At 37.0% G+C, this 13,733-nt stretch overlaps 1 protein-coding gene across 21 annotated transcripts in view; it reads right to left on the reverse strand.

The window, feature by feature from the left end:
* Positions 1-1,274: 1,274 nt before the first annotated feature.
* Positions 1,275-13,733, reverse strand: part of MITF (melanocyte inducing transcription factor) — a 233,306-nt gene continuing 220,847 nt past the window's right edge. For 12 of the 21 annotated variants that reach the window (XM_063426775.1, XM_063426773.1, XM_063426782.1 and 9 more), the window contains 3 exons: positions 11,641-11,700; positions 5,407-5,554; positions 1,275-4,196 (listed from right to left, as the gene is read on the reverse strand). In XM_063426775.1, the coding sequence (XP_063282845.1) occupies positions 3,801-4,196; positions 5,407-5,554; positions 11,641-11,700 (604 nt within the window). In that variant the 3' untranslated portion in view covers positions 1,275-3,800. The remainder of the gene's footprint in view (positions 4,197-5,406; positions 5,555-11,640; positions 11,701-13,733) is intronic. The other 9 variants (XM_063426785.1, XM_063426781.1, XM_063426790.1 and 6 more) reach the window with 1 other exon arrangement.

The raw sequence follows: 13,733 nt of genomic DNA on the forward strand, positions 1-13,733 counted from the left end.
CAGAGATAACTGAACATTTATTTTCATCTATGTTGTATTTTATTTCCTCAAAATGTTATTATTGCAAAAAAAGTAGTAATGAGTGAAGTCAGAATGAGGAAGAGGTAGTCAAGTCGTGCATACATTTAGACAAGCCCACCTCTCACTGTGAGTGTCCTTAAAAAGTGATGCTAATCCCCCAAAACATCTCCAATCTTAATCACTTTCATAGTCATTCTTCTTGAATGTATTTTAAGACAGTCCAACAAGAAGCCAAAAACTGGCACTTGGCTTATACAAAGATATTACACACAATAAATCTGGAAGCACTTGGGTTTTCTATAAGAATGCCTTGCTACACCCATAGTCACAAGAATAAATCAGTATCAGTCCTTTTACAACAGGTCAGTCAGTGCATATACACAAGAAATAGACTGAGTAAGGCACTTCATTCTGAATGATAACTGGAAAACATCCAGATTTGTCCGAGACATGCCAGGTTTTACTGAACCACTGTTGCACAAAATTAATCTACAGACCAGGTGAGTGTCTTTTAGAGCAGGTCATTACCTCCCATTTTAAGCTTGTCCAAACCCATTTTAACTTTAAATCCTGTCTAGCCATGTACAGTTTCATCCTTCGTACAAGAAGTGTAAAGGGAAGGAATGTAGAGGAGAGTATAGAGGAGGTGGCTGTATATGACTTTTTTAAGTATCTAACTAGGGAAATATTCGGGTGTACCAGGTGGGGGCGGTGGTGGGTGACTCCCAGATACCATGTAATCGAAAAGATCCATGTACACACAGACTCTATTGAATAAATGTTACAGGCAAGGCAATTGAGCCTTTATCAAGCTTAATATGCTGAAAATAGATAATGTTTTTCAATAAAGTCTGCTCACTATTCTAATATAGTGTGCACAGGGATCTGTTTGTATTATATAGTATATGCCTGTACTAGAGGTTGTTTTTACTGTCCAGAAAATTGTTATTCTTGTTATTCTATTGATAACGCCTTGTAACACAAAGAGTCCTGATATTGCGGAGCTCTAAATTAATTATTAATTTGAAGAATTAGTTGACTACTACTTTGCCAAGTAGAACACTTGTGAACACCCAACATGTTAAGAATTACACTGAATGTAACTGCAAGCAATAGTTCTTTTAAGGGAGCCTTTGTGTGTGCCCGACGCCTTTTAAAGGTAATTCAAGAAAAGGTTTTAAGCCGACCCGTACAAAGAGTGAACACTGTATTGCTTGCACTATGTTTGGCAAAATTCCTCTGGAACTGAAACGTTTTTAGAAGGCTTATTTTTATTCACAAAAACAAACAAGTCATTCTTTTTAACAACAAACATCTGCATAGTAAAAAACAAAAAACAAAAAAAATTCTAGTGTAATCTGAATGCCTCATTCACACAAAGGTTATTTTTGTGCCTTGAAAAATAAATATATATTTTACTAAAAATATTTTAAGTCACTAATCTTCAAATCTTTCTACTCATAATAACAGGAGAGCATTTACAAAAAGAATATATACTACCCGGTGAGTCGACGTTGATCTCACCATAGCTCCTTCATATATAAAATAATTCAACCGGTTCTCGACAAATAAAAAGTCAAAATTCTGCACTTTTAAGATGCATGTTTTTGAACAGTAAAATATAAAAGGATTCCTTTCTCTCACTGTTTTTTTTTCTATCCGCCTTAATAAAACAATCCATAAAAATATATTACACAACAATCAAAAAGTCAGTATATAACACAATTTAGAAAAAAAATATATAAACATAAAATGGCAATTTTCATAGCATCTAGCATTCTTCATTAACTCTTAATTGATGCATTGTTTTGTGAAACAGTCACATTATTACATTGAATTGATGATCTCTAAAGCATTGAGATCTCACTTTCTTTCACAACGTCAGTACTATTTGTTCATAGTACTCTATGGAACCCTTCACATTACTTGTGTAGACTGTAACATTCTGTTTACCTTTCTACCTACCCGAAATCAAGATTAACAATTTGGCATTTGTTGTGTCTCATCACCAATGCATATTTTAGAAACAATCTCCAGTCTGATAGGATACAGGATAAAAAAGTTGAAAAATTGGTGCAAGGCTGAAATGTATCAATTGAATAATATCAAGAAATACAGGAACACTTAGGGGCTTCTTCACTAAACAGTACATTTTAAATATTGAAACATTTAGGCCAAAATAGCAAGTTTAGAAAAATTCTACGTCTGACTACTAAAGTCAGCTCAGATATTTTTTGTCAAAAGGTGCAATTAGTTTTTTTAATTCACCACAATTTGCTGTTTAATGAATAAGCCCTACATTTATATATAGTTTTACTTATATTCAAGGATTTTTATTTTATTTAATTCCTCTGTCGGATTTTTTTTTTTAAGATAATTCACGGCTAAACTTCACATCCCAGATGTTTGTCATTGTGAAATAAATTTCCTATGAAGCACTGCCAGCAAGCATCAATAGAAACGTCATTCTGACAGGGTTAATCATTAAAGTGAGAATTAGCGTGAATTCAAAAATAATTCAAAGTAGATTTAAAAATTAAGGGCAACGTAGCTGAACTAGAAACATAGCTGACTTCTAGTTTGGCTATTTTGGCTTCAAATTTGAAATTCAACTTTGAATTCTTGACAATGAAGTCTTTAGTGGATAACGCTGTCAATCATAAGGGGAGTAGGCAGTATGTGGAGTTTGTATGCACCCAGTGCAAAATCAGTTGAGTAATCATAGCTGATATCCTAAAAGAACAGTCAGGAATAATTCATTTACCATTGTGTGCATATGACTTGCATATGCACTTTCAAACCTTGTCTAAGAGAATGAAGAATTAATAAGTGCGCTGAAAAAAAAATGGTAAACCAACACCTGGCTGGGACACCAAGTTTAGTTAGCTCTTGCTTGTCTAGGCATTTTTCATGAGCCTCATAGGAGCCACATTTTTAGAGCCGGATAAATACAAGAGCAGAAATGCATACATTTACCTGCTTCCATAGTTTACTACATTGTGTACCTGTTCGATCTTTTGAAAAATATTCTGGACTGAACTATAGCAACACTTAAATGTATACAGTATTTATGATTCTACAGTGTTGTATGTTTGTATAATGTCATGCTTAAAATGCAAATATGCATTGCAGGGGAGGGAGGGAACAAAAAAAAAAAAAACAACAACATTATTTCTGCCTAAACGTAACACCAACCAGTGCCAGAGGTGTAACACAAGACACATTTGCAAATATCAGTTTGGTTTTTCACATTCATATGCATATACCTTTTTTGATAGATGGTGCACTGCAGATATAGCTTTAAAAACTATTACAAGTAATACCAAAACTTCCTGGATCTATGAGACGGTTATTGCGTTCACTCTCGGAATGCCAAAAGATCACGAGCACACTGCAAGGTGCTGATGTGTACACTCAATGAGTCAAAATAGTTTGGATTATGGTTTTGACATTCGTTTTTTTCAGTCCGAGAATGTAAAAGGTTGTATTTCATTTACACAATACTTTAAAGGCAAAGCAAGTATTAATATGATCAAGTTTTCTTTACAAAATGTTTACAAAAACAAAAAATTTAAAATAAAATGAAAGAATCAAACAGGAAATAAAAGAAGTTAAAAAACAAACAAAAAAAAAAACATTATTAAGTGCTGGCCTAAGAATGGGACACAGCGAGGTTTCTATGAAAATAAAGATATCCATAAATCTAGGATAAACATTATCTACTCCTTAAAAACAATCTAGATTATTGAAGTTCACAAGGCTACGTGCTAGAGCCATCGCTAACAGTTATGATCGGTCTCCTCCATGCTAATGCTGCTCCTCCGGCTGTTCGTCTTAGAAGCCCCAGGAGAAACAGAATGAAGCTGGTCACCTACTCTTGGTGACAGAGTGTCGTCCATAAAAATATCTTCCAGTTTGGAACCCATTTTGGGGCCGATACTGTACGCGTTTGGTGAATCAGTCATGTTTCTCAGGTTGTTACTGAAAGTGATAGTGCCATCTGTAAGATCCAGGGTCGTTGTACCAGAAAGATCATGGTGGTTTTGCATAACGTCTTGGTTGCAGCTATCAAGCATTGGCTCCTGTTTAATTACTCGGTTGACCAGGTCAGAAGAACAGAGGCCCGATGCAGGGATTATTGAAAGTCCATGAGCTCGGGCTTGCATCTCCAGCTCCTGCAAGATACAATATGGAGATAATTCTCTGTTTATGGTTTTGTGTTTTTATTATGTTTAGTTTTTTTTTTACAGTTTCCTGGGTTGGAATTGGTTATGTATTTAATTATCAACCAAAGAAAAAAAAAGATCAATAAACATATATCCATATATTGTGGCAAATTAAACAAAGTTGCAGACAGAAGGCTCATGATCTTCTAAGCACAAGAAGCTTAAATTGCAAATTTAAATTTCTGAATTAAGATTGTAATTTTTGTAATTTGTAATTTTCAGTTCTAGGTCCATGAATTTGCACTCTCTAGCACTGTCTTTCACAATATAAGTAAGTAACCTTCCTAAAATCTTTAAATTTGAAATTAATAGGACACTTCACACATTTAGGTATGTTACCTATCAGTGACTTTTGATAAATTAAAAACCAAACTGCAAAATTGATGCCAAAACCAGAAATTGTGGTTAAAGGCTAAATGATAACAGCATTGCACATATTCTGATGACTTAATAATGTATTGTTTATTATAGAATTTCCAGAAAATAGCTTACACAATTAATAATTTAGCTGTGAGATAACCAATATTCAAAAGCCCAAATCAAGTTTAATTACGAAAAGCATTTTCTGAGGTTGTGCAAATAGAAAAAAACATTTGTGACACATGTCATTATGGATTATCTATACGGATTCAAAGAGCTATAACCGAATAACAAAGACAACACTCCCTTAAGGCACTGGCTGACATTACATCTATTTAGTTAAGTTAATTGCACCTTGAACACATTATCTATGTGCCTCGTGAGAAGTCGAAAACTGAAAGGCAAGATAGGAAAATGAAAATTCATAATAATTGGGCAGAATTATCATGATTGCACACTGCCTCCATTCTGGATATAATTCAGCATAGAGTTGTGTCCCTATTTTTTAAAGCACTATGGGAAAAAAAATACAAATGAAAGATTCACAATTTTTCTTTTTTGTTGTGAATAGGCACCTTTACCAGGATAGGGGAAGTGACTACAATTCCAGACAACGCTATTCCCAATATTGCCAATGAGAGTGCTGAGGATAACCAATAAAAATCCATTTTGACAATAAATAGAATTACAAAAACAAACAAACAAAATATGAAGACAGTGCCCTAAATTCATCAAGTTAGGAGTAACATGGAGTAATTGACACCTAAGTCTCTTTGGTAGTCTACAAGCGGTAACAGACCTGTATTCTGAGTAGTAGGTGTCGGTTGGCATGTTCTAGTTTCTTCTGTTTGTTTTCCAGTTCCTTTGAGCGCTGTTGCTCTCTCTGCAGTTTGCGAATGTAATCCACCGAAGCTTTTAAAATGGTTCCCTTGTTCCATCGCATGTCCCTATGAACAAAAAAAGAAAAGAAACACTTTTTTTCAAACGTTCTAGGCTGAAAGAACATATGTGGTGTGTCACCATCAACATTACGTTCAAGGAGATGGATGTGTTTGGAAATATGAAAGAGATATTCCAGAGCTCTCTAGACTATTTCCCCATAGCTGTACAGTCATTTGTCCTGGTTAATACAGTCACCATATTAATATACTAGATTTTCCTGAAATATACATCAACATACCTTAGCATAACATTGGCATATACTGGTTAAACGTTAGATATGTTAAAACATGGCATTGGATTATTTTTTATTTTTTTTAAATGCGAGGTCATTATAATACCAAAATGAGTCTTAATTGGGAAAAGTCATGCCCAAGGATTTTTAGTGTTATATTTATTTATCCTATATATATATATATATAAAACACCTCCAGAATCCGAGCACTTTGGGTGTACTGGAAAGTAAAGTTTACATTTTGGTGGACCAGAAAAACTTAAAAAAAAAAAAAACATCTACCAAATAATGAAGTTACAAATAAGGAAACAGTGGTGCAAATAAATATATAAGTATTGTATAATTATATGTTTTCACATTGTCATAACATTGCCCAAAATATAACACCATCATTGCAGCCATGTTGCCACACGCACACTAATGCATGCACAGTAACATATGATGCACTGATGCATACACATATATACACTCTACTCTATGATAAATGGAGATAGTGCAATTTTTTTTTTTTGCCTCACAGAAGAAAATGCATTTTATGGGGGATGGGAGGTGTGTGTCTCCTAATCCCTCTTTTTGGATTTCATACCCCCTTTTTCCTTTTATGTGTCTTACCAGCAGCTACACCAGGGCCCGTGCGCTGTAGGGCCATTGAGTGGCCCATGCACTTAGAGCCACCTGATGGTAATGTTCAGGGACCCAGTCAGTGCTGCAGCCCTTTAACAGCACAACCATGCCCCTGTAATCATGACAGCCTCAAAGGAAGTGGAAGCTGGTAACTTCCTCCCAGCTGACACCGAGCCACACTGGAGGAAGGCAGAGTGAAGGGGAACACAGACTGAGAGAGCATCTGACTTCCAACAGCCTCAGTCAGCAATCTGGACCCCAGGGAAGCCACCCATTCTGCACCCAAAAGGTAGGAAACAGGAGGGTGGCTAAAACAAGTACAGTTTGCACATGTGTCTGTTTGTGTGTATCTGTGTATGCCTCTGTGAGTCTGCATGTGTATCTGTGAGCCTGTCTATCTGCCTGTGTATCTGCATATGTGTCTGTGTTTGTATCTGTGTGCCTGTGTATTTATCTGTGTGTCTATTTGTGTGTATCGGTGTGTCTGTGTATCTGTTTGTCAATATGTGTATCTGTGAGTCTCTATGTTTATCTGCGAGTCTCTATATGTGTCTGTGTATCTAACTGTGTGTCTTTGAATCTGTCTGTGTTTCTGTATTTTCTATTTGTGTGTCTGTGTGCGCGTATGCATGTTTATCTGTGTGACTGTTTATCTGCATGTTTGTCAGTATGCGTATTTATGTGTCTGTGTGTGTATCTGCATTTGTGTATGTATGTGTATGTGTCTGTTTATCTGTTAGTGTGTGTCTCTGTGTCTTCATGTGAACGAGTCTGTGTATTTGTGTGTCTGTATATCTGCATGTATGTCAGTGTGTTCACCTGTGTGTCTGTGTATCTGTCTCTGTATCTGTCTGTGTGTGTCTGCGTGTCTGTACCTGTGTATGTTTATATCTGTTTGTGTGTCAGTGTTCGCATCTGTATGTGTGTCAGTGTGTGTACCTGTGTATCTGTATGTGTGTACCTTTGTATCTGTATGTGTGTCAGTGTTCGCATCTGTATGTGTGTCAGTGTATGTACCTGTGTATCTGTATGTGTGTACCTGTGTATCTGTATGTGTGTCTGTATATGTGCATGTGTTTATGTGTATCAGTGTGTGTGGCAGTGTATAAGTATATGTGCATACATCTCAGCATTCAAACTACACACAAATAAACCCCTGAATTCAAATGTTAACACAACATACCACACAGTCACACCCATATATTCAAAGGCAAACACTACACACAAGTAAACCACTACTTTCAAGTGGCAACAGTACATAAAATACACAACACTACAAACAAATACACCCCTACATTCACACACATACTCCATAAAAACATGCTTACATTCAAGCACAGAAAAAACAGCTGCTGGGTGCTATAAAAAGGATATATACGTGCCAAGTAAAAAGGGAAGGGGTATGAACAATGTGCAGGCAAGCCTCTGATCAAAAGTCACTCCCAACTTCAAGTAACTAAAAGACAAAGTTAAGGTAAGGGTAAACCAATACCAATATTCAGGGCGCCACAATCACTTCTGTGTACCATATGGAGACTGTCTTCTAGCTATAATTGTCCTTAACCAATTAGTGTTTTGGGGACAAGCTGGTATGCAGAAGTGATTGTGGCACCCTGAATATTGGTATTGGTTTACCCTTACCTAAACTTTGTCTTTTAGTTGATCAGTGCTATATACAAAAATGCAAGGATGGGCAAATGGTAGATCCCCAGCTGGCAAAGCATTGTGGGACTTGTACAACAGACAGGGATCTACCTTTTGGCCAGCCTTGCAAATTCTTGTATCAAGGCCCTCTCTACTTTAGTTCCCCCAGTGTGCCTTACATCCATCCTTTGTGTCTCTTACTTCCTCCAGCCCTTCTGTGTTTCTTTCACTTTCTCCCTAGCCCATTTGTGCATCTCTTAATACCCCCACCCAGTCTCTTTCTGTGTCTTTTACTCCCCAGTACTTCTGTGTGTCTCTCCTCCAACACCTTTGTGTGTCTTTTTCTAACTTTTCCCATTCCCTCCATTTGTCTCTTTCCCCATCCCATCTGTGGGTATCTTGCTTTTTATGGCTCTTTCTTCACTTCCCCAGCCTTTCAGTGTATACGTCTCTTTCTCCCCTTCCCTAGCTCCTCTTTGTCTCTCCCTACCCAGGTCCTCTGTGTTTCTTTTTCCTTTTCTCTTTTGTGTATCTATTTTTGTTCCCATGTTCCTTTGTGGTCTCTTGCCCCCTTTTTCCTTCCTACTTGCTTACAACCTTGTAGATGGGCTAGGCGGACCATGGTAGAGGATAAAGAAGATGCTACATGGGGTGTCTGGCAAGAAGGGTAGCTTACAGTCTCCAAGACCTTGCACAGCCCCCTCCCTGGGCTGCTGCATCCTTAGGTGGCCACCTGTGCCATAAGCACACATATACACACTTTCATGTACACTCACTGACTGCTGTCACAGAAATCACTTTCAACCACCCTTCATTACTTTGTTCTCTGAGAGTTTTGCTGGCATGTCTCCCTGCAGCTCCCTGTCAGCTGCCCTCCATTTTTCTTGCTATCGGGGAAGTAGGCTGGCCTCTATTATTGATTTCTTATCTGCCACCCTCCATTTACTATGTTCCTAGGAAGGCGTGGCTGCAAGCTGTTCCCCTGCCTGATTCACACAGAGCACGGAGGATGTGATATCATGTCACATATCCCTCTTTTCTTCCGTGTGAATACAGTCATGCAGGGGGGCTGGAACTGCTGATCTGTGTCCGCTCACCACTCTCTTCAGAATGCTGGACCTGCCAGAGAAAAGAACTGAACAGAGAGTAAATCTCTGTGTTCGGCTGTGTGAATGACTGTCACAGCGTTGCGGCTGTTAGTGCCGCTGAGCTGTGACTGTCAGGACTCACTAAAGGCATAAATTGCTAACAAAATTTTTTGCAATAAACAAATTTCATTTGCAATTATGGAAATCGTGTATACACGATTCCGGGGTATGAGCGCACAATTATCACAGTATTAAACAGCATCAACAAACAACAAAATATGAATTGCAGCAGGAATCATTCAAATACTTTCAGCGGTATATATTCAAACAAAGATAATAAATGTACAAAAACGTATAATAAAAATCCATACAAATAAACAGGTGTCTCTGCATTATTAAGGTGAAGTCTTCATTTTATGCTTTTTTATGTTTGTTTGTTTTTTTTATACATTTTTGTGAATTCATGCTCTTTGTATCATTATATATCTCTAACAATAATTTAATGATTTGATACATTTTTAAAGAGATACCATAAGTGCAAGGAACACAAAACTGCATTCCTGGCACTATAGCTCCCTCTGCCTGCCACCTACCTCACGGCGTGAATGTATTCACCGACGTGAATAAAGGGTTAAAATCCCTTTATTTGCTTACCTTACCCCTGGGTCTCCTCAACCTCCTCCGACATCCCGCGACATGCAGGTGTTAATGCGCCTGCTCGGCAAATGCCGCGTGCACATTAAACCTCCCCATAGAAAAGCATTGAATCAATGCTTTCCAATGGGGAAAAACCTGATGCTGAATGTCCTCATACACAGCATAAGTACCTCCAGCATTAGTTACTGAAACAAAGGTCCATTAGGATCCAGGAAGCGCCTCCAGTGGCTGTCTGGGAGAAAGCCAGTGGAGGTACACCTAGTGCAGCAATGTAAACACTGCAGTTTCTCTGGAACTGCAATATTTAACATTGCAGCATTAAGTGTAATTGGGATGCTGTACTCAGACCACTACAATGAGCTGCAAATGGTCAAGGTGCCTACAGTGTCCCTTTATTACACATTTAAAAGAAAACAGCTTATAAGTTGAAAAGTGGTTAACAGTTATAAGTGATTTTTATTGTTTTATTGAATGACTGTCCCAATAAATGGATGGTTTCACTTTTAATATCCAAATTCCATTAACTGCCAACCTTATGTTGCATGCATGATGGGTGTAAAAAGGGGCTGTAAAATGCAACCGTGTATCTAACTTGCACTTGGTTGTATAACAATAATAGTTACTATAAATAGTAATTCAGAAAAAGGCCTATCAGTGCCCTCCTCCCCAATATAATTATATATAAAGCTACAGGGTTATGACATAGGTATTCAATGAGAAAATAGAAGTACAAACAAAATAATAAGAATGCAGTATATAATAATACAGTAAACATGCTTAATGGATTCTAAAACACTACAATTATTTAGCCCAAGGATTACAGAACCTTATTTTTAACATTATTCTTTCTAACACCTTTTTAAGTAAATTAAACTCCCCAAATGTGCTAATCTTGTGCTTGCAATCACAAACCCCTGGATGCAGTAAATTCCTAGCTTCTTCTCAGCAGGAGTTACATACTAAATCACAGCTTCCTTGCACAGCATGTTGTAATTCTAATAACATTTGGATTCCTCTGAGAAAAAGGGATGATGAGAGATTCTCTCTTTACCTGGGGGCATTTACATAAATAATATTAAAGGGACACTATAGTCACCAGAACAACTATAGCTTAATGTAGTTGTTCTAGTGTATATAACATGTCTCTGCAGGCTTTTTAATGTAAACACTGCCTTTTTGAGGCCTAGTAACAGTCCTATGGGAAAGCTTTGGATTGGCTGAGATCATAAAATGTGATGATCTAAGTCAAGGAGGCGGAGCCATCTGCCACAAGACCATTGCAGTACTGGAAATAAGGTGAGTTGAAAACGTTTTTTAACCCCTTAAGGACCAAACTTCTGGAATAAAAGGGAATCATGACATGTCACACATGTCATGTGTCCTTAAGGGGTTAAAGGCAGGAGATGGCAGCCGGCCACCTAAATGGCGCTTTCAAAGCCATAATGTCAGGCATCCATGTTTGTATTCCAGACACTATCGTGTTCTCCCAACATGCCTAGAATTGTGCAGTGAAACTTCAGAGACATGTCACACTAAAACTGCCTCATTAAGCTAAAGTTGTTTTGGTGACTATGGTGTCCCTTTAATAAATATTTCAGTGCAATGTATGCTCATTCAGCGGTAATAGCAAAGGTGCCAATGCTATACTCAGTAATACATGTGGCTTATTGGTTAGTGCATAACGAACAAGTTCACTAAAATGGATATATTAACTAAATATATTTCCTAATGGCTTCAAAGTGCACAGTAAATTCATGAGGGAAAAACATTTTCTTAGAAAAAAAAAAATAGTCATCTAGGAAATAAAACTACATTTGTATTAATGCAAAATAAAAAAAATACACACCAGACTCTACTAGTGCCAGGTTCCACTTCGCTAGGGCATCTAGAACTCGCATTGTAAGACCTACGGTAGTGACAAGGAGTGGGTGATCATTGTGTGCAATGAATTCTGGGACACAAAGGACAGCAAGAAGTGATGAGGGAACTGGGAAAAGGGGGTACATTTTATTTCCACAATAGAAAAGGGACAGACGCTACCCTGTTCACAATGCATTGCTGATGTTTTACAAAACTAAAGAGAAGCAAAGGTGTCAAGTTTTATTTTTTTTATTTTTACATTACAAAATACGGTAATTCTCCTAATTCAGTCTATATAGGGTTTCTTGAGTAAAGCATGTATCTTTAAAACTTTAATGTCACATAAGGATCAGTCATAATTTTAATTATGTTTTAAAATAGCTTTCATTAGTTAGAATATAAAATGAATTGTCATACTGCCAGTATACCACATTTCTTATAGTGGTGGCTGGTGATGTTTAGAGATGGCACTAGAATATACCACTGGAATTTGACTCTGTCCCTTAACTTGCCAGGCTCTGCCTATTTAACCCTGTATACTCAACCCATTACCTAATGAGTTGTTACATTCTATAAGCATACAGATATACATACTGTGGGGAAAAAACAATCATTAACCTGCCCCTATTGGCATTCCCAAAACAACCTTAGAAGACAGAACAATACAATTTTTGGGGGGATCCAGAATCTAGTGGCACAACTGCAAGCCAATGGGCGATATCAGACATTTTTTTATTTGAGTTAGATTAACACTGTTTAAGATGTTTATACCTAATAAATGAGGCATTTAAAAAAATTGTAACCACAAAAATATAGTACTACAATATACCCATAGGCGGGGATCATTCTGCCCAGGCGTGCAAGTCGGAGCTGTATTTAAGCTCCCTGAAAGTGTGAGTGTACAATTTTTAATTTTCCTTACTCTACTTACTACACTATCAGTCCTTTTTGTTTTCTCTTTTTTTTTTTTGGTCATTGCATACATTCCCCAAAGGACACTTCAGGTGCTGCACCTTCTTTTGCTGTTTTATCCTACCCCCTATCGAACAAGAGTGACTCCGTTTTAGGTGATTGAGCTGCCTTTGGACTATATCAGTATTGTACAAGCACTGAACTTTTTCTGTTTTATTTTTTAAAAATGCCCAGAAATCTTGGCATAATTAGTTGCTCATTTCAAGACTAAAGAAATCCTTTATCTTTTTTTATTATTATTAAAATGATATTGCTGCCCCACCTGCTTCTATAGACATGTGGTGTCTTTCCTTCTGAAACAAAATGTGGAAGGAGTACTGAGGAATTATTTCACAACATTAGACAATGTAAATTTAACACATTTCTTCTTTTGGAAACTGTTATTTATAATTTGGACATATTTTATTCCACTGACAGCCCATATTTGTGTCACTTATTCTATTTCAATATTTTCAGACTATTGTACTTAAAATCATCATAGCGATTACAATCATCACAAAATCTAAAATTAATAAAATGTGGAACTTGCCAGGGAATTATTTTTTTTTATTTGACTACAGTAATGGGTAGAAACTACATTCACATAAGCAACCAGCCTACAGAGTGTGAGAAGTCCGGCCTTATGCATTGTATTCTTTGATCACTACCATTATTGGTCTGAATATAATGCTATGTGTGTTAAATGTTTTCCTTAATTGCACCTCACCCAGAGAAACACGTGGTTTCAAAGAACATCATAACAATTGCAATTGGGGGTTATTATTAGAAATCTGATAAAACAAAACATGGATTGTATCACCAAACAGCCACTAGATGGAACTGTACTTCCAGCTGGTTTCCGAATGTGACTATGTTGTATATTGAATAGGATTTGATCAACGCACAATTAACCAATCAAGACTTTGCAGTACAGAAATTGATAATCCATGTAAGGGTAATAGATAAGCAACCAATATAACCAGTATGTCCTTTATTAATATTCAGTACTCCTGACTTAGACATGAGAAAGATTTTTTTACTGCCACCTGGTAAAAATCCAGTCTGCTATTTCCTCAGGTTTTTCCCTCTACAGTCATTCACTGAGTCTCTTTTTGTTTTTGTTTTTCC

This window comes from Pelobates fuscus, chromosome 7 (assembly GCF_036172605.1).
Source record: "Pelobates fuscus isolate aPelFus1 chromosome 7, aPelFus1.pri, whole genome shotgun sequence".
NCBI classification, from domain to species: Eukaryota; Metazoa; Chordata; class Amphibia; order Anura; family Pelobatidae; genus Pelobates; species Pelobates fuscus.